General features: G+C 38.8%; 1 protein-coding gene across 1 annotated transcript in view; it reads right to left on the bottom strand.

Moving 5' to 3' along the window:
* The window catches only part of LOC120525456 (pleckstrin homology domain interacting protein), a 187,714-nt gene that overhangs the window by 76,254 nt on the left and 87,598 nt on the right, over positions 1–23,862 (bottom strand). The window contains exons 13-16 of the mRNA XM_039747772.1: positions 19,316–19,414; positions 18,168–18,321; positions 17,330–17,464; positions 7,559–7,687 (exon numbers count right to left, since the gene is read on the bottom strand). Coding sequence (XP_039603706.1) covers positions 7,559–7,687; positions 17,330–17,464; positions 18,168–18,321; positions 19,316–19,414 — 517 coding nt within the window. The remainder of the gene's footprint in view (positions 1–7,558; positions 7,688–17,329; positions 17,465–18,167; positions 18,322–19,315; positions 19,415–23,862) is intronic.

The following is a 23,862-nucleotide window of genomic DNA, read 5'->3' as shown; positions in this document are numbered from 1 at the left end:
ACTAATTCTCCAACTTCCTGTGTGGGTGGAAGGCTGAAATTTGGCAGGTTCATTCCTTACAGCTTCCTTACAAAAGTTGGGCAGGTTTTATATCGAAATTCTACGAGTAATGGTCATAACTGGAAGCTGTTTTTCTCCATTTACTGTAATGGAGATGAGCTTGAACGCCGTGAGGCGGAGTTTCGTGACATCATCACGCCTCCCACGTAATCACGCAGTACATAGAAAACCAGGAAGACCTCCAAAAGCGCTGAAGAAAACATGCATTATATAATTGAGAAGGCAGCAAAACAATAAGAAAGCGAAAGTGACATATACAACCATATTCATGAGTTCTGCTACTTCGGAAACAAAGCATGATGTAAACCTACACTTTAAATTAAGTTCATAGACAGGCTGCCGCTGGCGTTTGTAATTTAGTGCCTGCCCATATAAGGCCGTCCGTCAGCGGCCAGCCAATAGCAAACTCCCACTAAATATTCACGGGTGAAGGACTGTGCTTATGGAGAGGAAGATGAGATGGTCAGGGTGGTGTTTGACACAAACTCAGCTGAAACTGCGAGAGAAAGTTTTAAGTGCCAGGACTAAGGTAACATTAAATACAGCCATGGACATAGCACGAGATGGCACCAGCACAGCTGGAACCTTCGATGCATGTACACCGAAGGCTCACGGAACTGACGAGTGCACAGATAAAAGCAACAGTTCCAAAGAGCTGAACAAAAACCGAATTACACAATTGAAAAGGCAGCAAAAAATATGAAGCGTCAGATACATACAAGCATATTCATAAATCCAGCTACTGCAGAAACAAAGCACACGTTGGAAAAAGTCAATGTCCCGCTAAAGGAAGACAGTGTAAAAAAAACCCGTGCATGCAGTGTGTCAGGTCTCAGATAAAGAAGAAGACGAGCTGTTTATTGATGCAGTAAGAAACGAATCGATGAATGAAACCTGTCATCTTTACAACGATTGACAAACACGGAATGTAACTTGAACACAACACATCCTACAAATACGAACCTGATTGAAAGAAATAATGATAATCAAATCCTTGATGACAGCAACACTCAGTAACACTCACAAAACAAATACTGTATATTGACAGTCATGTTACGTTATTTTTAAAATGTTCCCTTTTCTTTTTCTAGGTTTTTTAACACACTACTTCTCCGCTGCGATACGCGGGTATATATATATATCCCGATCTACATACTCGAATAATGGATACTTTATTCGCCATCAATGATTGTTTTGGTAAAGCCATACTCAGTGTATTCATTAGATGAACGGTAAAAAAGTAAGAGCGAGGGGAGGATGACTTATTGAGGCATGCAGGCTGTAGCGCCAACTCTATCTGAATTGCGCGATCACATTTGAAAAATATATCTTTTCAAGTTCTATTTAGTCCATATGTGTCAAACTCAAGGGCGCGGGCCACATCCGCCCGGCGTAATTATATCCGGCCCGAGATCATTTTATATACTGTATTATTGTTATTAATGCCCGGTATATGAAGCGCTGGTAACACAATAAACTACAGATCCCATAATGCAGCGCTTCAGCTGCCTTGCCAACACTTACGCGTTAATCAAGTCTAGCTTATGATGCTGCAAGTTATTGCGAAGCTAGCTCACACGATGCTGAAGAGAAAAGTTGATTCTGAAAATAGAGCCTTTAAAACCGATGGGAGGCTGAGTATATGTTTACTGAACCCGTGTGTCTCATTTGTGGAGCTAATGTGGCTGTAATTACAGAATTTAATCTAAGACGGCACTATGAGACAAAACATCAGGGTAACCTGAATGCAATGCAGAAGATACAGAAAGCAGAATAATTAAATAAGAATCTGACACTTCAGCGGACGTTTTACCGTGCACAATCACAAAGTGATTTCAAGTGAAGCTGCTTTTATGGGAGACACAAATGCACCAGTGCACCTTGCCCCACTTTCCCTGTTGCCAAGTAATGTTAAACCAAGTCGTCACTACGGTGTTCCCAAATACGCACTTTGCTGATAAACTGAGCGCACTGAGTTTGCACGGCGCTTTGGTGACTTTGAAGAACAAAAAAAGTCCGTCTACATGCGGCTCGAACCTTGTGCATGTTTGGTAGCACATATCTGTGTGAGAAGCTCTTCTCAGTGATAAAGACTAACAAAACAGCACACAGGAGTCGCCTCACTGATGAGCACCTGCAATCCATCCTGAGAATCTCCACAACACAGAACCTCACACCAAACAAACGAACTTGTTGCCAAAAAAAGATGCCAGGCATCCAGCTCTAAAATGACATATGAGCAAAGACAACTGAATGATTTGATTTGTTATTGCTGAAAGGAACACATTTTATTTATATTTCCAGGTTTTGTTATGCAGCATGTTCATATTTGAATTTGTATAATTTTGACAGGATATATTTTTATGGAGAGCAAAATCTTTTGGGATATTTAAAATCTAAGTTTATTTTTTATATAAAATTACATAAGAGTAAAGAAATTTGAATGTTTGTTCTTTTAACGTTTACTTTATTTCTAACTTGTATAATTTAGACAGGATATATTTTTATGGAGAGCAAAATATTATAAGTTGTTTAAGGTTTGAGTTGATTTATTCACGAATAATATTCCTGTCTGTTTTTACCATTCCTACCAAAGATATTTCTGTCGACTAAATAAAAATTCCTTCTATTTAAAATTTAAATAGAACTTGAACAAATACGATAGTTCATAATATCCGCAGACTTGCACGTAAGAGCGGAGTCATCCGTTTTAACAAGCAGCGTATTGCACTGATACGAAATAGCTGTGTGTGTATATATGTAGATATGTATGTATATGTATATATATGTATATATATGTTTATATATGTGTGTGTGTATGTATATATGTGTATGCATATGTATGTGTATATATGTAGATATATATATGTATGTATATATGTTTATGTGTGTGTGTGTAAATATATATATATATATATATATATATATATATATATATATATATATGACAACAACACTCATCACTCACAACAGTGACAAAACAATTACATTGACAATCATGTTACGTTATTTTCAAAATGTTTCCTTTTCTCTTTCATTGCTTCTTTAACACACTACTTCTCCATGTAAGCTGGTATTTTGCTAGTGTATATATATATATATATATATATATATATATATATATATATATATATATATATATATATATATATATATATATATATATATATATATATAAACAGAGTTGATGCACCCTTTGTCTTCACAACCATAACCAACATTCATTACATTATAAAAGAAAATCTTGAGACAAGACGAGATTATTGCCAAGATATTTTTTCCAAGTCCTGCCCTCCTTTCAACCATTTACAGCTACCGGCCCACACTCACGGTTCTTTCATCTCTCATTCGTTGTGAATGCTTTTGTCAGACACAGTTCTTGCGCTCTCAGCTCTTATACATTTTTACGTATACAGTAATCCCTCGCTATATCGCGCTTTGACTTTCGCGGTTTCGCTCTATCGCGGATTTTATATGAAAGCATACCTAAATATATAACGCGGATTTTTCGCTGCTTCGCGGGTTCTTCGGACAAGGTGTCTTTTTACTTCCTGTACATGCTTCCTCAGTTGGTTTGACCAGTTGATTTCATACAAGGGACGCTATTGGCGGATGACTGAGAAGCTAACCAATCAGAGCACGCAGTTAAGTCCTCCTGACTGAGAAGCTAACCAATCTGAGCACGCAGTTAAGTTCCTGCTTACTGAATGCAGTGTTAACCAGGAAGTCTTGTCTCGCTCATTCAGCATCAACGTGTTTCGCTGTGTAAAGAGTTGTGCTCTTTTGTGTTTATCTTTGTGCATAGTCAAGACCTTTATTATGGCTCCAAAACGATATGCTACTGCTTCAGGGGCCGTGCCCAAGCGCAAACGGAAGATGTTAACGATTGCCGAAAAGGTAAATGTTTTGGATTTGTTGAAGGCTATGATTCTTTTTATTTAAAAAGTAGGAAAGGAATATAAGATCTACGGCCAAAGTGTCCTTTTAACCAGGGTGCAAAACAAGTTGTAAGTGGATGTAATAAGGCGGTAGTCTGGATGGAATCTGCTTTAGGGATTTGGATTGAAGACTGCCAGAAGAAGAACAACGGCAGTGCTACACAATCGCCTGAAGTGGCTCCTTTAAGGGCTGTAACGCTCTCCTTTGTTGTGCAGTAAAATAAAACTCATTGTTATCGGACAAGTCATCGTGTCATTGTTGGTGAGTAACCATAATTAATTTTCTACTTACAGTACTTAGTACATGTACGTACGTTTAGTGTCACTGTACACACACATTTACTGTATACTATTTTTGTTGCATTGTACGTATTTATTGCTGGTGGCATGTCTATCGTAATGGCTGTAACATGTGATATCGGAGACACTCAATATCTTTAAAATAATATTTAGGTTTTACTGTATATAAACAGTGTGTTTATATACATAATTTCAATGAATCTTACCTAACATCTAAGAGAATACAAAGGGATTATGCTGTATAACTCTGCAGGGAATATTCATAAACAGTGTGGGAGAGTTTATAAGGGCTTAAAATATATAAAAATAACCATACAAACATATGGTTTCTACCTCGCGGATTTTCACCTATCGCGGGGGGGTCTGGAACGCAACCCCCGCGATCGAGGAGGGATTACTATACCTCACTTTAAGTTTCCAATAAAAGAAGACTTATTATGTCCAAATCTCTTTGAAGAATTTCATCCCAAAGGGTTATCAACAGAAGAAATGAGTACATGGGCAATCCTAGCAACGAGAAATCATGAAGTCAAACAAAAATAATGCAGAAATTGTCTATCTGTTACACGGCTAAATGGTTAAATGCATATCAACAGACTATGCTGAAACAGTTGGTATTGATGTTGCGGAAGATGAAAACATCAGCTTACAATATCCCGCACAATATCTATAACTGTTAACACCGTCCGGTCTTCCCCAGGCCAAATTGCTGTTGAAATAAGGATGTATCGTAACGTTATTGTGTAATTTATGTATGAGTGATGGGCTATGTAATAGGACAAGATTAATTGTATTCAAAATTGGTCGAACAATTCTGACATGTAAAATTTTAACAGGCGACAAGAAAGGTAATGTAGTACACCTTCCGTGGATAACACTAGACACCAAAGGAGATCTTGGTGTGCCATTCTTTTTAAAACGTTTACAGTTTCCTGTTAGAATAGCTTTTGCTATGACAATTAACAAATCACAGACACAAACATTCGAAAAAGTTGGTTTATTTATTAGAGAGAAAGAAATGATAATCACTCACGGGCAGTTATACGTTGCGTTGTCACGATGTAACTCCAAACACGGAATCAACACATTCAATGCACTACTGACGAAAAGTTAATTCCAAATATTGTTTTTATGGAAGTTTTATAGTAAAAGTGTCAGTGTAAAAAGAATTTGCAGGTTAATTTCAAAGCCAAGCAGAACAAAAACGTATAATGCAACAAATATCTCTAACACAACATGAAACATAATTTTCTTTCAATTTATTACATTTTACTGTTTTTTTACTATGATTAATTACTTGTTGTAATGTAAAATAGTTAGGTCTATTAGGCATATGTAACAACTCCCATTAAAATAAAAATCTGTTTATATTGTACTTCCGCTTCCCCATACGTGAGCAAAGCGAGGACAGCTGCTGTACAGGCTTTGAAATGATCGACGCGCAGCACAAGAAGCAGAACACACAGCATGACAGGAGAAGCAGTAAGCAAGCAGGTGATCCGTCCGCATCTCCAAAGTGTGTGTTCAGCCACCCTCTTCACAACGTGAACAGCAGAGACCCAAAGTGGCTGGCTCACGATGTGCCCCCTAGTATTATTAAAAAGTAAATTTAATTCCAAACTACAACTAATTATTTTCTGTAGAGGTGTGCCTATTTGGAGGAGTGAAAGTCTGACATATGCAGTTTGGCGAGAAAAATACCTATACTTTAAAAAGACATGCATAAAGCAAAAATAATTTATTCACATAAACAATGAAAAATAGCTGTTGTACATTGTGCCCGTCTTGGACGATCTTGCTTATATTTTGTGCTTTTTCTAATCCAAATGCACCAATAATTAATGGCTGGTGGAAGATGTCTTTAGCACCTGTCCTAGCAGCTTTGACTAAACTTGCATAGTCAGCTGGATTTTATACAGTAATCCCTCACTATATCGCGCTTCGACTTTCGCGGATTCACACTATCGCAGATTTTAAATGTAAGCATATCTAAATATATATCATGGATTTTTCGCTGGTTCGCAGATTTCTGCGGACAATGGGTCTTTTAATTTATGGTACATGCTTCCTTAGTTTGTTTGCCCAGTTAATTTCATACAAGGGACGCTATTGGCGGATGGCTTAGAAGCTACCCAATTGAGAGTATGTATTACATATTAACTAAAACTCCTCAATGATATACGATATGCTTCCCGCACGGTGCTTGATTGTTTGCTTTTCTATGTCTCTGTCACACTCTCTGCCTGACGGAGAGGGTATGAGCAGAGGAGCTGTTTGCACAGAGGCTGTTTGCCTAGAGGATACGGACGCTCCTCTAAAAAATGTTGCTTTATCGCGGTGCTTCAGCATACTTAAAAACCCAAAAGTACGTATTGATTTTTTGATTGTTTGCTTTAATCTCGCGCGCTCTCTCTCTGACGTTCTCTGCACCTGATGGAGGGGGTGTGAGCAGAGGGTCTGTTTGCTTAGAAGATACAGACGCGCCTCTAAAAAATGCCGCTTTATCATGGTGCTTCGGCATACTTAAAAGCACGTATTGATTTTTTGCTTTTCTTAGCGAGCGAGCGAGCTCTCTCTCTGAAATTCTCTGCTCCTGATTCGCGCACTCCTTTGAAGAAGAGATATATTTGCATTCTTTTAATTGTGAGAAAGAGCTGTCATCTCTGTCTTGTCATGGAGCATAGTTTAAACTTTTGATTAAAGGGTGTTATTTCATGTCTAGAGGGCTCTAATAATGTTAACAGTGTGGGAGAGTTTATAAGGGCTTAAAAATACAAAAATAACCATACAAACATATGGTTTCTACTTCGCGGATTTTCAGCTATCGCGGGGGGTTCTGGAATGCAATCCCCGCAATCGAGGAGGGATTACTGTACAGAAAAATAACTATGCAAGTTTGTAATTTCTTAATCTTTCACAGCAAGAACTTTGCTGTTTAGCCAACTAATAACTTTTGTTGAATGATTTGTCTCCTCATGTTCATTTGCTTTGAAGCCAACGTGTTGCCAAATAGATGGAAGTTGATTTTGTCTTGGCCACCAAATTAACCATTTGTGCTTTCCGCATGGCTAATGTGTCCACACTGAAAATATCAAGAACTGCAGAACTGTAGTTTTGGCTTTCTCAGTTAAAATGGTGATGTCCCAGCTCAGGAAATAACACTGTCATTTGCTGATACTTAAAGGGAATTTGAATATCTCCCGAAACTAATATGAACCTCTCTACCTTATATGGTTATCAGTGATATATTGTATTTTTACCTTGTCATATTTACTGCTCGAGCCAAACCCAAAGATAAGAAGATGCCCATGAGAGTCTGTGCATGCAAAGTGTTGTCCATCAGGAGAGCACTTGCAATCAAATAGAGCACCATGGCCCTGTCCTTCAATCTGCAAGACAAACAATAAGAATTAGGAAAATGCAGTATTATTTATAGAATGATGCTTAAAATAAACAAATTAAAAAAAAGAAAATGTAATTTGTAAATGGAAGAACTATAATCCAAGTTAAAATATCCATCCATTATCCAACCCACCATATCCTAACTACAGGATCACAGGGATCTGCTGGAGCCAATCCCAGCCAACACAGAGTGCAAGGCAGGAAACAAACCCCGGGCAGGGTGCCAGACCAACGAAGGGCGCACACACTCCCAGCACACACTAGGGACAATTTAGAATCGCTAATGCACCGAACCTGTATGTCTTTGGACTGTGGGAGGAAACTCACGCAGACATGGGGAGAACATGCAAACTCCATGCAGGGAGGACCTGGGATGCGAACTTGGGTCTCCTAACTGCGAGGCATCTACCCACTGCACCACCGTGCCGACCCAAGTTAAAATATTTGAACTTAAAACTATTATTTCATAAATTATTAATTTTGATGATTACATATATACAGTGCATCGGGAAAGTATTCACAGCACATCACTTTTTCCACATTTTGTTATGTTACAGCCTTATTCCAAAATGGATTGAATTCATTTTTTTCCTCAGAATTCTACACACAACACCCCATAATGGCAACGTGAAAAAAGTTTACTTGAGGTTTTTGCAAATGTATTAAAAAAATAAAAAAACGGAGAAATCACATGTACATAAGTATTCACAGCCTTTGCTCAATACTTTGTCGATGCACCTTTGGCAGCAATTACAGCCTCAAGTCTTTTTGAATATGATGCCACAAGCTTGGCACACCTATCCTTGCCAGTTTCGCCCATTCCTCTTTGCAGCACCTCGAAAGCACCATCAGGTTGGATGGGAAGCGTCAGTGCACAGCCATTTTAAGATCTCTCCAGAGATGTTCAATCGGATTCAAGTCTGGGCTCTGGCTGGGCCACTCAAGGACATTCACAGAGTTGTCCTGAAGCCACTCCTTTGATATCTTGGCTGTGTGCTTAGGGTCGTTGTCCTGCTGAAAGATGAACTGTGGCCCCAGTCTGAGGTCAAGAGCGCTCTGGAACAGGTTTCCATCCATGATGTCTCTGTACATTGCTGCAGCAATCTTTCCCTTTATCCTGACCAGTTCCTGTCGCTGAAAAACATCCCCACAGCATGATGCTGCCACCACCATGCTTCACTGTAGGGATGGTAATGGCCAGGTCATGAACGGTGCCTGGTTTCCTCCAAATGTGATGCCTGGCATTCACACCAAATTCAGTCTTTGTCTAATCAGACCAGAGAATTTTGCTTCTCATGGTCTGAGAGTCCTTCAGGTGCCTTTTGGCAAACTCCAGGCGGGCTGCCATGTGCCTTTTACCAATGAGTGGCTTCCATCTGGCAACTCTACCATACAGGCCTGATTGGTGGATTGCTGCAGAGATGGTTGTCCTTCTGGAAGGTTCTCCTCTCTCCACAGAGGACCTCTGACAGAGTGACCATTGGGTTCTTGGTCACCTCCCTGACTAAGGCCCTTCTCCCCCGATCACTCAGCTTAGATGGCCGGCCAGCTCTAGAAGAGTCCTGGTGGTTTCAAACTTCCTCTGTGCTCATTGGGACCTTCAAAGCAGCAGAAATTTTTCTGTAACCTTCCCCAGATTTGTGCCTCGAGACAATCCTGTCTCGGAGGTCTGCAGATAAGTCCTTTGACTTTATGCTTAGTTTGTGCTCTGACATGAACTGTCAACTGTGGGCCCTTATATAGACAGGTGTGTGCCTTTCCAAATCATGTCCAATCAACTGAATTTACCACAGGTGGACTCAAATTAAGCTGCAGAAACATTTCAAGGATGGCCAGGGGAGACAGGATGCACCCGAGCTCAATTTTGAGCTTCATGGGAAAGGCTGTGAATACTTATGTACATGTGCTTTCTCAATTTTTTTATTTTTAATAAAATTGCAAAAATCTCAAACTTTTTTTACGTTGTCATTATGGGGTGTTGTGTGTAGAATTCTGAGGAAAAAAAATGAATTTAATCCATTTTGGAATAAGGCTGTAACATAACAAAATGTGGAAAAAGTGATGCACCGTGTATACTTTCCGGATGCACTGTACATACACACATATTATCGAATATATATATATATATATATATATATATATATATATATATATATATATATATATATATATTATAGTAATTCCTCGCTATATCACGCTTCGACTTTCGCGGCTTCACTCTATCGCGGATTTAAATGTAAGCACATCTAAATATATATCGCGGATTTTTCACTGGTTCGTGGATTTCTGCGGACATTAATGGGTCTTTTAATTTATGCTACACGCTTCCTCAGTTTGTTTGCCCTGTTGATTTCATACAAGGGACGCTATTGGCGGATGGCTTAGAAGCTACCCAATCAGAGCATGTATTACATATTAACTAAAACTTCTCAATGCTATAAGATATGCATCCCGCGCGGAGCTTGATTGTTTGCTTGTCTCTGCCTCTATCTCATCCGCTCTGACATTCTCTGCGCCTGACGGAGGGGCTGTGAGCAGAGGTGCTGTTTGCACAGAAGCTGTTTGCCTAGTAGATACGGACACACCTCTAAGAAATGCCGCTTTATCGCGGTGCTTCCAAAAGCACACTTATTGATTTTTTGATGGTTTGCTTTAATCTCTCTCTGACGTTCTCTGCGCCTGACAGTGGAGATGTGAGCAGAGGGGCTGTTTGCACAGAGGCTGTTTGCTTAGAAGATACTGACGCTCCTCTAAAAAATGCCGTGGCAAACTTAAAAGCACCACTATTGATTTTTTTGGTTGTTTGCTTTTCTTTGCGAGCGCTCTCTCTCTCTGAAATTCTCTGCTCCTGAAGAGAAGATCTATTTGCATTATTTTAATTGTGAGAAAGAACTGTCATCTCTGTCTTGTCATGGAGCACAGTTTAAACTTTTGACTAAAGGGTGTTATTTCATGTCTAGAGGGCTCTAATAATGTTAACAGTGTGGGAGAGTTTTTATAAGGGCTTAAAATATATAAAAATAACTACACAAACATATGGTTTCTACTTCGCGGATTTTCATCTATTGCGGGGGGTCTGGAACGCAACCCCCGCGTCTAGGAGGGATTACTGTGTGTGTGTGTATATATATATATATATATATATATAGTGGAGTTTTTAACCAGATTGTTTAATGGAATCTTGGAAAGTGAGAGGATGCCTGAGGAGTGGAGAAGTGTACTGCTGCCGATACTTAAGAATAAGGGGGATGTGCAGGACTGCAGTAACTATGGGAAAGAGTAGTGGAAGCTAGGTTAAAGACTGAGGTGATGATTAGTGAGCAGCAGTATGGTTTCATGCCAAGAAACAGCACCACAGATGCAATGTTTGCTCTGAGGATGTTGATGGAAAAGTTTAGAGAAGGCCAGAAGGAGCTGCATTGTGTCTTTGTGGACCTGGAGAAAGCATATTACAGGGCTCTTCAAAGAGAAGCTGTAGTATTGTATGAGGAAGTCGGGAGGGGCAGAAAAGTACGTAATAGTTGTATAGGATATGTATGAGGGAAGTGTGACAGTGGTGAGGTCTGCGGTAAGAGTGACGGATGCATTCATGTTGGAGGTGGGATTACATCAGGGATCAGCTCCAAGCCCTTTCTTATTTGCAATGGTGATGGACAGGTTGACAGACAAGATTAGACAGGAGTCCCTGTGGACTATGATGTTTGCTGATGACATTGTGATCTGTAGCAATAGTGGGGACCAGGTTGAGGAGACCCTGGAGAGGTGAAGATATGCTGTAGAGAGGAAAGGAATGAAGGTCAGTAGGAACAAAACGGAATACATGTGTGTAAATGAGAGGAGGGTCAGGGGAATGGTGAGGATGCAGGGAGTAGAGTTGGCAAAGGTGGATGAGTTTAAATACTTGGGATCAACAGTACAGGGTAATAGGGATTGTGGAAGAGAGGTGAAAAAGAGTGCAGGCAGGGTGGAATGGGTGCAGAAGAGTGACAGGAGTAATTTGTGACAAGACAGGTATCGGCAAGAGTGAAAGGGAGGGTCTACAGGACAGTAGTGAGACCAGCTATGTTATATGGGTTGGAGACGGTGGCACTGACCAGAAAGTAGGAGACAGGGCTGGAGGTGGCAGACTTAAAGATGCTAATATTTGCACTGGGTGTGACGAGGATTATAGGATTAGAAATGAGTACATTAAAGGGTCAGCTCAAGTTGGACGGTTGGGAGACAAAGTCAGAGAGGCAAGATTGTGTTGGTTTGGACATGTGCAGAGGAGAGATCCTGGCTATATTGGGAGAAGGATGCTAAGAATAGAGCTGCCATGAAAGAGGGAAAGAGGAAGGCCTAAGCGAAGGTTTATGGATGTGGTGAGAGAGAACATGCAGGTAATGGGTGTAACGGAACAAGATGCAGAGGACAGAAAGATATGGAAGAAGATGATCAGCTGTGGCAACCCCTAATGGGAGCAGCCGAAAGAAGATTATAGATGCTCCTTTTGAATGATAATATGAATTACTACCATACAGCAACAGCAGGTATTAAAGGGTAAAGAAGAAATGGTTTTCAAAGTTCTCTTACTTCTATAGAACTTAGAACTAATTAGGTCTATGGCTTAGCAAATAATGGCTTAAAAAGTAATATGACAAGAATTTGCTTTTCTATGGACGTTTTTAGTCAACAAACTTTACACAGAGATAAAAACACTTCACATACACAGAAACTTTAGAAGGTCAAACTCTAGGATTTTCTGTTTACTTAAATAAATGTGAAAGGAAAAATAATCAATGTCAATAACTGCATCAATAAGTGACAAGTTTAAACTTTGGGAACACTAAGATCATACTAACTTTCAATCTAACTTTCTCTCTTTCTTTCCTAGGTGACGAAGCGGAAGCGGAAGTAGAAGCAGACAATGGCCGACAGTGAGATGAATCGCGTTGCCATCGTTGTCGAGGAACTCCAGGCACTCGACAAACAGATTCAGAAACTCCTGTCTAGACGAAGGTACCTCAGAGACTTGAAGACTCGGCTGCTGGACAAACCACACCAAACAACCGAAGCCGGCGTAACATCAACCCCACCTCGTGCGCTCAAGTCCAAGGGCAAGTAAGCTTCCCCGCTCGTAGGAACAACGCTGATGAAGACCTCGACGGGTTTCAGCTTTGCAGGCGGGGGTTCAAGGCTAGAACACCTCCAGCGGCACAGGCGAGCATTCAAATCCAGAATCGATTCGACCCTCTCCGCGTCCCCAGTCTGCCTTCAACCCCGGGTGATATAATCGTGGTAGGTGATTCCATTGTACGAAACCTGAATATCACGTGCCCTAATCAAAAATCCTTTGTTTCTTGTTTTCCCGGTGCTCGAGTTCGAGATGTGATGAGGCGGGCGCCGACCTTCTACCAGAAGCACAAGAGGGCAATTGGATCCATCATTCTACATGCCGGCGTAAACGACATAAGGCACCGAGAGTCAGAGGTTCTCAAGGCTGACTTCGCAGCACTAGTTGAAGACACGAAGGAGAGGACCCCATCCGCAAAAATCTTCATCTCGGGTCCACTACCTCGTCAGACGATCGCATGAATACTACAGTCGTCTGCTGGGTTTAAACAACTGGCTGAGAGGCTTCTGCGAGAATCAAGACATCGGGTTTATAGACAACTGGGATCTTTTTGGGAAAGGCCGCTTCTTCAAGCGGGATGGACTGCATCCGAATAGATTTGGCCCGGGTCCTCTCCAAAACATCGCTAAGGTAATTCGTCTATCTTGACTGTCTACTTCTACTGCTAACCCCTTACGTAATGCTACTGGTTTGATAGGACATAATGGCTTAACAGAGTCTTCCGTTAAAGTGCACATCATTAATAATCTAATAACAAATCTTAATGCACGTAAAAAATCTAGGCAGTGCGGCAAAACACCAATAATTTAATTGAAATTACTACTTCAGATCAACACTGCATTAAGACTATAAAACGGATTGTAGATTACATAAAAAGTACACACAGAGCGCGTTAACAAAAATAACTTAATTTTTGTTCCGATTACCATAACACGCATAAAATTCAGCTCTGCCCTTCAGAAACATTAAATATGGCACTATTAAATGTTAGAGCTTTAACTAACAAGACATTTTTTATAAACGATCTTATTAGTGATAGAAACATTGATTTTATTGCGCTAAATGAAACATGGCTTAATTCCAATGGGCGGCAGTTTTAATCGAATCTGCCTCCGGATTACAGTTTTACTCGTGCGACCGCCAGGGAAAAGGGGCGGTTTGGCAAACATTTACTCGAGCGATTAAAATGTAAAGATGTTAGTTTTGGTAAATTTAAGTCCTTTGAGTATCTCGCCGTTGTTATTCATGGAGATTCTCACGTTCTCGTATTATCCGTGTATAGACCTCCTAAATATAACGCGTCTTTCCTTGAGGAATTCTCTGACTTAATGTCAATTTTAGTTACAAACTATGATGCACTCTTAATAGTCGGCGACTTTAACTTTCATGTCGACAATCAGTGTGACCAAAAGGTAAAGGAATTCATGAACCTCCTGGACTCTTTTGATTTGAGGCAGCTCGTAAATCAGCCTACACATAAAGCAGGTCATACGTTAGACTTAGTGATTACTAAAGGACTTAAAGTTGATATAAAGCAGGTCACTGATATCGGTCTATCAGACCATTTCCTTCTACTATTTAATATAGAAATAAAGATAGAAAACGCTCATGAGAAGCATTTTGTTAAAAAACGCTTCTTTGACTCATCAGCAGCTTTAAAGCTTACAACTATTCTAAGCAATCAGTCCGTTTATAATGCCAGCTATAATAGCGAGGATAATGTAAATAGTAAAGTGGAAAACTTTAATTCTAAAGTAAGAACTGCTGTTGACATAGTTGCACCTGAAAAGACAGTTAAAAATCCTCTAGTACTGTTATTCCATGGAAGACCCAAAGAGTGTCTGATTTAAAAAGAACATGTCGTAGAGCTGAGCGTAAATGGAGGAAAACTAAACTAACTATCCACTATGAAATATTAAAAGTTAAAATAACAGAATACAATAACACTGTCCGTCTTGAGAGGCGCTGCTATTTCTCTAATATTATAAATAACAATGCTAGTAATCCCAGAGTCTTATTTTCAACAATTGACCGTCTGTTAAACCCAGGTAACACAAAGGAATGCCCCAGAATACTTCCAGTGAAACCTGTGAGAACATTGCTGTATTTTTCACTCAAAAATTAATGATATTAGAGATAACATAGTATATCTCCCCAACACTGCAGAACCTCCAAAGCCCGGTACTCCGTTATAAACAAATTAAATGCTTTCACCAGGATAGATTTACCTGAATTACATAGTATAATCTCTCAACTGAAACCTCCACCTGCGTCCTTGACCCAATACCAACCAGGTTTTTCAAAGAAATATCAGGCGTCTAATTGACAATATTCTGGACATAGTAAATTGTCATTAGATACGGGGTCTTTCCAGACTGTCTTAAGACTGCTGTAGTTAAACCCCTTCTTAAGAAACATAATCTTGACCCCTCTGCCTTTGAAAATTTTAGACCCATTTCTAACCTGCCCTTCTTAAGTAAAATTTAGAGAAGGCAGTCATTATGCAGTTAAATGACCACCTAAATAAACATGCTATTCTTGATACTTTTCAGTCAGGCTTCAGAACAAATCACAGTACAGAAACTGCACTTGTTAAAGTAGTAAATGACTTTGGGTAAATGCAGACAGAGGCCATTTATCTGTTCTCATCCTCTTAGATCTGAGTGCTGCATTTGACACCATTGATCATAATATTCTTAGAAATCGCCTTAGTCAATGGGTGGGCCTCTCTGGCAGTGTCTTAAATTGGTTTGAATCCTACCTGGCAGGGAGAAAATTCTTTGTGAGTTGTGGTAATCAAATCTCAAAGACACATGATATCCGATATGGTGTTCCACAAGGCTCTATCCTGGGTCCGCTGTTATTCTCAATCTATATGCTTCCGTTAGGTCAGATTATCTCAGGTTACAACGTGAGCTACCACAGCTATGCTGATGACACACAGCTGTACTTATCTATAGCACCTGATGACTCCGACTCTTCGATACACTAACACAATGTCTTACTGGTATTTCTGAATGGATGAATAGTAATTTTCTCAAACTAAATAAAGAGAAAACTGAAATTTTGGTAATTGGCAATAATGGATTCATGAGGTTATCAGAAATAAACTTAATGCACTAGGATTAAAAGTTAAGACGGAAGTAAAAATTTAGGGGTAACCGTTGACTGTAATCTGAATTTTAAATCGCATATTCATCAGACCACTAGGACAGCATTTTTCACTTAAGAAACATAGCTAAAGTTAGACCTCTTATATCATTGAAAGATGCTGAGAAATTAATTCACGCTTTTGTTTTCAGTAGACTAGATTACTGTAACGCACTCCTCTCAGGACTACCCAAAAAGACATAAATCATTTGCAACGAGTGCAGAATGCAGCTGCTAGAATCCTAACTGGGAAAAGAAAATCCGAACACATTTCTCCAGTTTTGATGTCACTACACTGGTTGCCTGTGTCATTCAGGATTGACTTTAAAATACTGCTTATGGTTTATAAAGCCTTAAATAATCTCGCTCCATCTTATATATCGGAATGCCTGACACGTTATATTCCAAATCGTAACCTTAGATCTTCAAATGAGTGTCTCCTTATAATTCCAAAAGCTAAACTTAAAAGAAGTGGTGAGGCGGCCTTCTGCTGCTATGCACCTAAAATCTGGAATAGCCTGCCAATAGGAATTCGCCAGGCAAATACAGTGGAGCACTTTAAAACACTGCTGAAAACACATTACTTTAACATGGCCTTTTATAACTTCACTTTAACTTAATCCTGATACTCTGTATGTTCAATTCTTCATAATAACTATTCATGGTGGCTCTAAAATCCATACTGACCCCTACTCTCTCTTCTGTTTCTTTTTCCGGTTTCTTTGTGGTGGCGGCCTGCGCCACCACCACCTACTCAAAGCATCATGATGCTCCAACAATGATGGACTGAAAGCCAGAAGTCTACGTGACCATCATCATCAGGTCCTTCCATGAAAATATGATGATTTATGTTAGGTAGAATGCCCAGAGGGGACTGGGCGGTCTCTTGGTCTGGAACCCCTACAGATTTTATTTTTTTCTCCAGCCTTTGGAGTTTTTTGTTTTTCTGTCCACCCTGGCCATCGGACCTTACTCTTATTCTATGTTAATTAATGTTGATTTATGTTTATCTTTTATTGTGTCTTCTATTTTCTATTCATTTTGTAAAGCACTTTGAGCTACATTTTTTTTGTATGAATATGTGCTATATAAATAAATGTTGATTGATTGATTGATTGAACACATATAAACTCCCACTCAATAAATACAAAAGTTAGGAAAGCCACCTGAGAGAAAACTATTCTGTCAATATTTTTTTTTTGTTCCCCCCAATATCTCATCTGAATGCTTTTTAAAAGCAGAAGGTTTTTGCTTCAGACGTTCAAGAAAATAAATTGTATGCTATAAAACTATATTTTAATCAGAAACAACTCATATTATGAGAAAATAATTGACAATTGATACTTGGTTAATCTACATCATTTACCATGTTGAAGTAGGAACGAATTTTGATGCCTCTAGAAAGATCCCACACAATAGCATTGCCATCATGGCCAGCAGAAAACAGCAATCTAGAATCAAATGGATGAGGTTCAAGAACAAACACTTCATCTTCATGGCCCTGTGATGAAAAACAATGAAATTGCTGAACCTGCTTTTAACATATTGGTTATACAAAACTGAAAACAAAAACTTGAGTGATTTTGGAAGCACTCAGGACTCTTAGCACCTACATCAAACCCGAGTTCTGCCTAATATAAGCAAAAGTCTACTGCACCCACTCATGGATATGTCTTAGCAGAGTATAAAAACTAATGTGTGCTATGTATTTATCATATGAAATAAAAAATAAGTGAAGCGAAATTATACTTCACTTTGTTCAGTAGATCTATTTAAAATGAAAAATGACATATTCAAAGTTCTCATGATGTCTAACAAAATACATCAATTTATTTTAAAAACAGATAAAAATATTTATATATTTAAAATATTTGTGTGTGTTATGCCATTTTCTAACCTGCTTAATCCAGACTAGGGATGCTGACGGAGAGGGGGCTAGACCCTATCCCAGCTAGCATAGGGTGCAAGGCAGGAACAAACCCTAGACAAAGCACCAGTCCATCGCAAGGAAAACACACCAAGGCCAATTTAGCACTGCCAATTCACCTAACCTGCATATCTTTGCACAGTGGTAGGAAATTGTAGCATTGCAGATGCATCGAGAGCATGCAAACTTCATGCTTGGAGTACCCATAATAAAAAGTCTGGTCTCCTTGCTACCACTTATTTTAAAATTATATATTTAGATATATAAAATCACTTACCATCAGAACATGTATAAGTTGCCCAGTGTAAGAATTCCAAACCTTTAGTGTCAGATTATTGACTGCTGTAATAACAGTATTGTCATGACAATCCCATGCCACCATAGTGACTTTTAGTTTTGTCACTTTGTCTTCCATACCTTGAGGGTTATTTCTGATTAAAAAAAAAAATTTTGTAAAATCTTTAAATCCTAAACAAAATAGAGACAGCAACTACACGTGGAGAACTGCAAGACTAGAAATTAATTTTCACATACTGAAATAGTGCAGTCCACAGAAACAGACCAAAAATACAAGCTGCATTGCAATTATTTTCTAAGCAATATAAAGTACCCTTGTCAGAGCAAATTCATTTGCATCTTGATTTCATACACCAATGTGTTCAATAAGCTTACAACTATGAAAGCACGATATACTGTATGCTCCTGGTAGCAAAGTCACATTTTCTTGTTTTTTCAAAAAAACAAATATGAATTTGGCCATATGAATTTGGTTATTAATTAAATTTGTTTGGGAGAATTATCAGTCATGGCTTAAATCAAACACTTTGTATTGATATTGACTAGTTTCAAGTCGGCTTCCCTATTAACCCATAATGGAGCAATAAGTTTAAAAAAAAAAAATTTAAAAAGGCACACATTCACAAAGTACATCAACATGCAAATGTAAATTCCAGCAGAAAAGACTCTGTAAATACCATCCTTCTCTGTATATTTCAGAGAGTACCACTTTCAGTGGTCCTTAAAATAATGATTGCAACACCATAACCCATGAGAAACATTAAAGTAAAAATACTACCAAACGCATTAATCACACAAGACTCAAAAAACAGAAAGCAAGCAACAGGATAAAACTTACTAATAGTCATAACAGGATATGCAGTAAAAAAACCCGAAATAAACAAAGACATTTTCCAACAAAATTATTTTTTATTTAAATTGTTAACCTAGTAAAATACTTAAAATTTGGCCTGCTACCTCTATATCCAGAAGTACAAAAATAAATTAATACATTATATCAGATTCAGCTCTGTGCGGGGAAAGTTGAACAGCATACAAGTTAGTCAAAACTCTGGATCAATTTACTTAAGGGTCAAGATGTCTGAGGTGTACTTAAACAGGCAATAACAAAAATATTTATTTACATACCCAGACAGTTTGGTAGCCATGTCTAACAAGATACTTCTCCACTCTTGTTGATGAAGTTGCCAGATGCGTGCTGTTCCATCACGGCTTCCACTTACAAACCTAAGAAATACACATTACAAACATTAAGATGAAATCTGTTTTAGGTTTTGCTGAATAAAATTTGAGAAATGTAAAATGTAATCATGAAAATATTGTTAAAGGACTACTACACCCAAAAATACTATATATATATTTTTGTAATGTTACATAAAATCAAAGCAATTTTGTAAATGCTTTATATAAAGAATCAAAAGCGTGTAAGCATTTACATGGAAATCTGAAATTATTAATGTCAAATTACAAAGGCTCAAAATTAGCAGAATTAATGTCGATCTTATTCTTAGTGAATTCTAACTGTAAGGTCACATGGACCGCAATGTGCCTCAAGAAGGTCTGCTAGCATGACAAAGTCTCTGTAATTATTCCAATTTATTCTATACACACACACACATATACATATACATATACACACACACACACATTATATATATATTATCTCTCTCTCTATGACCCGGCCGGGACACCGTGAGGGACCGGATGTGGGTCTACACCCACCCTGGATTACGTGGGGGCCGCCTTCCTGGTTGCTTTGGGGGCCACGGGTTGAGGGCATGGAAGACCCACCCTGTAGGGGCCCGTGGTCACGCCAGGAGGCCAATGCCTTGGGACCTGTTACCTCAGCACTTCCGCCACACCAGGAAGTGCTGGGGGGAAGAATTAAAGGGCGCCCGGGGAGCTGCCGGGAAAACAGCCGGCACTTCCACCACGCTGGGGCGTGGCCAATGAAGGAGTGTCGGTAATCACCTGGAGCTCATATAAAAGGGGCCGTCTCCCTTCATTCAGGGCTGGAGTCAGGTGGAAGAAGGACAAGGCACGAGGGGAGTGTGGAGGCGGCCCAAAGAAAAGGCATTTGTGTGGCCAGAACACTGTATTGGGGTTTGTGAGTGTGCACTGGACTTTATATTTGTAAATACTGTATCTATAATCTAACGTGTGGTGGTGACAAACAACATGTCCGCCTGTCTGTGTCGGCTCCACAATATATATATATTATATATATATATATATATATATACACATACATACATATATACACACACATACACTTATACATACAGACACACATAGAGTATTAACAGACAATAATGAATGCATATTTTATTATGACTGAATGTTCAGTAACCTTAGAATCCCTGACAGAACTCATCTTTGAATGAACTGAGAGTTGGTGAGAGTGTGATTGTGAATGGCCTTGTACCGCTTCAATTGTTGGTTGCTATCTGGCTTGGAAAATACAATGAGATCCACTGGATATGAAGGTTGTGTGGAGAGTGCAATATTCATTTTTGTATAAAAGATATTCATGATATTTAGCTAAACAAATGATTTGGTTTGAGAGTCTGCACAATAATGAATTAAAATAAAAAATAGTCTTCTCCATACACAGTTTTCACAGCATGAATTTCAGAAAGTGTTAAGCATATAATGTGAAATGGTCATGGATAATTTTATAGCGGTGGTGGAAACTTTTACAGAAGCAATCTGCAGCTAAATTTTCTATGTGCTGGAAAAACTGTATGTCCTGAACAGAAGGCAGCAGAGTACCAGTACTATTCCATACTGCCTTCTCAGTACTTTTCAATTTTGAACCGAGCAAGCAATGTATTAAGATGTATTAAAGCCAGACAAAATGGACTGGACTGTGTACCTGTAGAAATGAATGAAATGAGTTTTTCCTCAGACATCCGAGGAACTAAATGCATTAACAGTAGCTCCGCATACCACCCTGTGCAATGCCTGTGTTGAGGGTCAGTGTAGAGGATGTAATGCTGCCAAACCACATATTTTAAGGCCTGTGAGTTAGTAATCTCAAAATCCTGTTACTGAGAGTGGCACTAAGTGTAAAGTTTGAAAATTTAAAGGTTAATTTTGATTGTTCAATATTGTTAAATGCTGAGTTGCAGTCTACAAGCAAGACCCTGGGTAAAGGATTTTTATTTTATTATCGACATGTGTCAGGTCAGTACAAAATGCAAGGGATATGACATCCCGTGGACCAGCTCTAACAATATGCACTAGTCTCTAAGTACCTGATAATGACTGGAGCAAGTGCCTTTGCTCAGCAGTCATTCAGACAGTCCACTTTTCTTTTCATAAGCGGGTAGCATACAACACATATGACTTGAGGAGCATGTCAAATTTTAACAAATGCAGTTGCTGAATCTACTCACTGCCTTGAGAATGTTAAGATTAAACACATGAGAATTAATTACAAGAGGTGACCGATTTCTTAATTTTCCACAAATTTCAACACTACTTGATTTTGTCATGGCAACTCAATATTGCCATTACTTGGGTTGCTGGGTATATTACAATAAACAGCTGGTGATCACATGATGCGCATTGCGACTCACCTCTACTCGATAAGATTAAGTAAATTAAGTCTAAAACTGAAGATTGCTGGAAAAGTCATATAGTGTAATGTAGGCATTGGGCATAGGCTTAATTGTTGTCCTTCGAAGCAAGTTGGAAACACAAATTTTCTTAGTGAAACATTAAAGATATTGCTGAAGATCTCAGCAAATCGTTCACTACAAGTATTTGAAAAAGTCCCTGAAATTCCTCCTGGAACAAATGCTTCATTTAAAAATTCTCCTTAAGTCATGAACAGAAACAGAGAGCATGAATCAGATGATGCTATAAGGCAGGCAAAAGGCACACTATTTGTTGCTGAATTCAAAGAAGGCACAGAATGCAAAAAGAAAAAAAAATGTACTGTAGAAGAGACTGAATGAAACTTTACTTTATGAATAAAATAAATGAATTCAACAGTGCAAAACAACTAAAATAACAAAATTATAAACATAAAACACAGAAGTCTGCCCCATGACAGATTGCTGTATTAATTCACTTTCACTAGAATCCATGCTTTTCCTTCAGCCCAAACAACATTTCTCAAATTGTTGCCGCAATTAGTTAAGAACACAAGAAAAGAAAACGGATAAGTGATAACTACAGAAAAAACAGAAATTTTATTCACTGTAAAATACACAGAATGACACTTTTTAATAAACTAACCCTAGGAAGGTGGGGTGAAATTGTATACTGTAATACTTTATAAACAGTGGTAAGTCTGTGAGATTTGAGGCATTCTGACAAAGGCTATATATTAATAATAAAAAAGGGGAAAGTAGAGCAATATATTTCTCTACCAAGACAAAACAGTTGGTATAGTCCGGCAGGATTCTGAAGGCTGGGCTGAGCATGCCACAAAATGGAAGGGGGCTAGAAGGATTTAAAGCAGGAAAACAGAGATCAGGTATAAAGAAAACAGCTGCTGTTATAAGAGGTTGACTATCTTGCATTATTGGTAATAAGGAAGATCAGTATGAGAAAGTGAAAGTCGTGGAATGTTGTGTGAAAGTTTTGAAAGATGTAACAGTTGGTGTGAAAATTGTGAAGTGCTAGCATGTAGAGCACCCACTGCTAAAGTGGAAAGAAGTAGAAAAAAAAGAAATGCAAACCGCCCATGGTGAAAGTTAGGGCTGTAGTAACAGCATCTGACTGGAACCCTAAAACATGGGTGGGTGACTTACCTGAGATAGAGGAGTGCTCAGAAATAAAGTGGGAATGTGAGTGTGAGGAAAAGGAGAGGGATGAAAGAAAGGGAAAACAAAGGGTGTTTCCTTCAGTTATTCTACACTGCACCACAATCTCCATATAATTCTGAGGTCTGTCCAGTATTTAAAGAACAAGCTACACTGATCGATATTTTGCCACGGTTAGGAAAGGTAACCAGTGCTGCATTGAAACTTAATTTGGGAAAAAGAAATCAGTTAGAAGGCAGAGAAGCTGGTGAGTTTGAATGGCAATTGTAGACTGAAGGGCAAGAACTAGATAATGGCTTAAGGATACTGAGTGAAGAAAGTGTGGAATTAAAACTAGGAACACTGGAAATCAAAAGAATTCAAGTGCTTGTGTGTGAAAGGTATTAGTGCAAGAATGACTGAGTTGGAAAGAAAGTGCACCAGTTTAGGGGTTGGTTTGAATAAAACAGGACAAACCAAAGAACAAAGAATGGGGGATGGTGCAGCAGGAAGGTTTACAACCTCAGGCAACAAGTCAGGAATGCACAGGGGTGTAAAGGTCCTAACAGCTCTGCTAGGCCCAGCAGTAATTAAAAAGCACACACACTTATGTTCAGTAATTCAAAACCTGACAGACCAGTTGTTTAAAAAGACAGCCTATGAAACTCCATGTAATAAAGTGGAGAAAAGTGAGCTGGTCTTGAGTAAAGAACAAAAGTCAGTTTTAGGAGAGATGCTGGATCTGGCACTTGGGATTTTGGAGAGATTTTAGCCCACACTTTCAGGTAGCAGTTACCATAAAATAAAAAAAAGGACACACAGGCAATGAAAAAAAGTAGAAGGGTAGCAGAGAAAGACAGGAAAGGAATAATAGTTATTTCTGTTTCCATTATCTGGCCTTTTGCAATAGTGCTACTTCTA

This window comes from Polypterus senegalus, chromosome 3 (assembly GCF_016835505.1).
Source record: "Polypterus senegalus isolate Bchr_013 chromosome 3, ASM1683550v1, whole genome shotgun sequence".
Classification (NCBI taxonomy): Eukaryota; Metazoa; Chordata; class Cladistia; order Polypteriformes; family Polypteridae; genus Polypterus; species Polypterus senegalus.
Note: the sequence above shows the minus strand (reverse complement) of the source record. Positions and strands in the feature narration are given on the sequence as shown.